This window comes from Populus trichocarpa, chromosome 2 (assembly GCF_000002775.5).
Source record: "Populus trichocarpa isolate Nisqually-1 chromosome 2, P.trichocarpa_v4.1, whole genome shotgun sequence".
Lineage (NCBI taxonomy): Eukaryota > Viridiplantae > Streptophyta > Magnoliopsida > Malpighiales > Salicaceae > Populus > Populus trichocarpa.
The window spans coordinates 12,465,929-12,469,871 of record NC_037286.2 but is presented as its reverse complement, the minus strand read 5'-3'; the positions used below and the strand labels follow the sequence as shown (position 1 = coordinate 12,469,871).

Below are 3,943 nucleotides of genomic sequence, written 5' to 3'. Positions count from 1 at the left end.
ATTTATAATAATAAATATATCAGAACACATTAACTTCCCTTCCGACCTTAAGTTTTGTTAATTTTTAGGTTAGTTTTCACAAAAAAAAAATAAAAAAAAATAATTTGTTTAATAATATGATAGTGATTGTTTTTTAAAATATTTTTTATGTTTAAAAATATATTAAAATAATATTTTTTTATATTTTTAAAATTTATTTTTAATATTAATATATAAAACTTTCAAAAATATATATAAAAATTAATTTAAAATAAAATAAAAATTGAATTTCTTCAGAAGCACGGTAATACGGGGTTGCCAAACAGGTGCATCCACAAATCTTAACAGTGCTGTGAAACTTAATTGACATTAACTGTTCATTGTTAATAACGACTCCTCCCTCTCTCTCTATCTCTCCGCGTCACTAATAACTAATAAGCCACTCCTTCTGTCGCCATTTGCATAAGCAGCAGCTCTCGAAAACTATAATCAATAAGGGTGCTGTGGCACTGTGCCGTGCCGTGCTTTGCTTTGCTTTAATTATTAACCCTTGGTTAATTAAAGCTGGGAGGAGATTAATATAAAGTGGCGTTATAAGTTAAAAGCAGTAGATGAAGAAAGGATGGCGTGTTGCTATCAGGTTTCCTTGGGAGGAGGAATAGTGGCTGTGGCCGCATCTTCGTTTCCCGTTAATTCAAAATTAAAACCGTTTCCTGCTCTCAAAGCAGAGCTTCCCAAACCCATGGCTTCTGATCTCTCTCCTGACCGTTCGATCTTCCACGATGCCTCCTCCTCTTCTCCCCGCCGCGACCTCGTTTTCATCGTTAATCCCCGAGGTTTTTCTCTCTTTCTCTCTTGCATTTCCTGTTTGTTTCTTGAGAAAATTCAGATAAAAAAACAACACCTATTATTCGGAGCAGGGGCTAATGGGAGGACAGGCAAGGATTGGAAGAAACTGCTTCCTTATCTCCGGTCACGGCTCGATAAAAATTGTAACGTGAGAGCCCCTTTTCGTTGATTTTAATGCCAATTCCACTTTCGAATTAAATAGTGCTGATTTTGTTTTGTGTTTTTTTTTATTTAAATTATCGGCAGATATGTGAATCTCTGACTTCAGGTCCATATCATGCAATTGACATTACAAGGGAGGTATAAATTGAGACTGAACTGGTTTAGGGTTTTCACTAAATAAGAGAGATTGAATTATATCAAATCTAATTGGTTGCAGGCAATAAGGGAGGGTGCTGATGCTGTGGTTGCTGTTGGAGGTGATGGTACTCTTCACGAGGTCAGACCTGGCTTTTCATCTGATTAGATTAACAAATAATCAACTTATATTTTTTGCTCTCTAATTTAGGTATTAAAATTGTCTATACAAAGCATATATGATAATAATCAAATATGCCATTTTTGTTGGTCAATGTTTGTCTCGCATCAACCGTGGCTTCAAATAAGCAGGTTGTTAATGGATTCTTTTGGGCTGGGAAACCTGTCGCCAATCACAATAGAGAGGCTACACGTTCAACTGCTCTAGGTGTAAGTGTTGCCATTCTGTTCTTGTATTTGTTCATTTCCTGTTATGTGGTAATGTTTGATTTCATGTTTACTTTTAGCATCACTGCAAAGCTAAGTTTCCAATTCCATGGCGTGGATTTCTCAAGGTTAGATATAATTATGTTTTTATCTTTCTACAGCTCATACCCTTAGGGACTGGGTCTGACTTTGCTAGAACATTGGGCTGGTTAGTTGGTTCTACTGCAATCTGGATTAATCTGGTATGAGTTATTTATGAGATAATATTTGCTCCTGATCATGACAGATGTGTTTATCATCACTTGCTTTTGTTAGGAAAAATGATCCTCGTGAAGCCATTGATCGAATTGCTGAAGGTACTTAATCTTTTATTTTCTCAATGCATCGAGTTTGTTTTGGTCAACCAGCAGAAGAGGTTTCACTCGCAGAGAATTTTTATGATCTAGTCATTATTCTATTTATGTTTTTCTTCTTTGTGTGTAAAAACCCTGCTGGAGCTGTTCTGCAGGGCTGAGATCACCAGTAGATGTTGGTGTAATTACTGGAGAAAGTGAAGAAGAATCTCATTACTTCATAAATGTTGCTGATATTCATCTGTAAGTTTAACTTGGAAGTTTTGCAGTTCTCTCAGTAAATGCATGTGCCAGTATTAAAAAAGTTGCTCTGTGATTTACAGGAGTGCCAAGGCTGGTTACTTTGCATCACGATACAAGAGATTCGGAAACCTATGCTATGTTATAGGTGCTCTGCAAGCTTTTATGGGGCATAAAAACCAAGACCTTAGAATCAAGGCGAGTCTAGTCGAAAAGAATTCAGAAAAATGTCTTGTGCTGTGCACTTTTCTTATATCCATACCATTGTGAAATCATATGCTTCTTATGATGTGCACTTTCCTTTAAGAGTGCCAATTGTCCTTTTGTCCTAACTCCACAGAATCTTGTGGATATAGGTCAATGAAGGTGAGTGGGAAACATGTTCTTTAGTGACAGCTCTTTGTATTGGAAATGCCAAGTACTTTGGGGGTGGCATGAAAATTACTCCAAATGCTGACCCTTCCAGTGGAAACTTTGAGGTGGAGTACATTATTAATTCACTGAAAGTACTTCTGTAGCATAACATAAATCAAGCATTTTGCATTATCTTTTAATTTTGGCTGTATTCTATTTTGCAGGTTGTGATTCTGCAGGACTTTAAGTGGTATGACTTCATTCTGAAGCTACATAGACTGTACAATGGGACACATTTATCAGTGAAGAATGTATCTTCAAGAAGGTAGGTCCCTCCTGTAAATGAAACTGTTTTTCATGATTATTCAATATTGGTGTTTTGCCATTTTTGGTGGAGCCATTCTATTCAAACTATCAAGTATTCAACTAATACAGCCGAGGAAAAGGTTCATCATGCAATCTGATATTAATTCTTCATTGACTTAATCATATTTTTTCTGCAATTTTTAATAAAAGTGGTTCTATCCTCTGTCTTTTGGGCTGGGGTAAATAGCAGCCAGTTCTGTTCAGTTCAGTTTGATCATAGTGCAGATGAGTTTCAAATCAGTAGGAAGTGTTTAATTACTATTTATACTCTTCTCAAATCTTGCAGTGTATTTTCTATTGAAGTGGAGGACATTTCTGGCAGTGGAAGCATTTATGTTCAGTCTGATGGGGAACATTTAGGGTTTCTTCCCAGAAAGTTTTGTATTTTGCCTTCTGCCATTCAGATGATATGCTGACATGAATCCACAAGAACAATTCAATTAGCAACATGAGCTTGTGCATTCGATTTCTTCAAGCTGATGCATCTTATTCACATTCTTCGGATGGAAAAATAGCAGCAGGGGACAACGTAGAAAGGAGAGGCGCCCATGAGTTTGCCCCAGCAGTGATGAAGTACTTAACATGAATAGAGCCGGTGACATTTTGATGGTGTGGGATAATTTCTTGCGGCATTTTTAGTCGCGCGAACCGTCAGTTTGAGGTTTTTGACAGTTGGAGGCTTTGTTTTCACTTGTTATCGAGATACGAGTCCGGATAATGCCACTGAGTTCATGAGAGGCTGCAATGGAACTTTGTTTTTTTAGACCGGTATTAAAAGATTTCAGGTTTTATGAACATCGGTTTAGAATTTCCATTTTGTAGTTATTGTTACTATTACTATTTTATTAATATACTAAAAAGAAATGATATTTTACCACAGAAATAGCACAATTGAAAAAAAAATCAAATTTTTACTGTAATGGTGATAAATTTATAATGTTTTTTTAGAAAATAAATCTTTTTTATATTTTTTTATACTTTATATTTTTATCATTTTACATTTGTTAATTTATCATTATTTTTTTAGTTTTTCTATTTTTTTCTTTACATTTTTTTTTAAATATCATTTTTTTATTTTTACTTTTTGAATATTTATCACTGGTCTATTTATATTATTT

The 3,943-nt window shown here is 35.0% G+C and overlaps 1 protein-coding gene across 3 annotated transcripts; it reads left to right on the top strand.

Moving 5' to 3' along the window:
* Positions 1-427: 427 nt before the first annotated feature.
* Positions 428-3,620, top strand: LOC7497221 (sphingoid long-chain bases kinase 2, mitochondrial). Of its 3 annotated transcripts, none has more exons than XM_052450906.1 (12): positions 428-815; positions 900-976; positions 1,075-1,128; positions 1,208-1,267; positions 1,438-1,515; positions 1,593-1,640; positions 1,799-1,868; positions 2,021-2,108; positions 2,189-2,303; positions 2,462-2,584; positions 2,684-2,784; positions 3,112-3,620. In XM_052450906.1, the coding sequence occupies exons 1-12, from the start codon at positions 602-604 to the stop codon at positions 3,239-3,241; spliced, it is 1,158 nt and encodes a 385-aa protein (XP_052306866.1). In that variant the 5' UTR covers positions 428-601; the 3' UTR covers positions 3,242-3,620. The 3 variants fall into 3 exon arrangements, with proteins under 3 accessions (XP_052306866.1, XP_052306865.1, XP_002302604.2); XM_052450905.1 differs by having other exon boundaries at positions 1,593-1,720; positions 1,828-1,868; XM_002302568.4 differs by lacking the exon at positions 1,593-1,640 and adding an exon at positions 1,674-1,720 and having other exon boundaries at positions 430-815; positions 1,828-1,868.
* Positions 3,621-3,943: the final 323 nt, after the last annotated feature.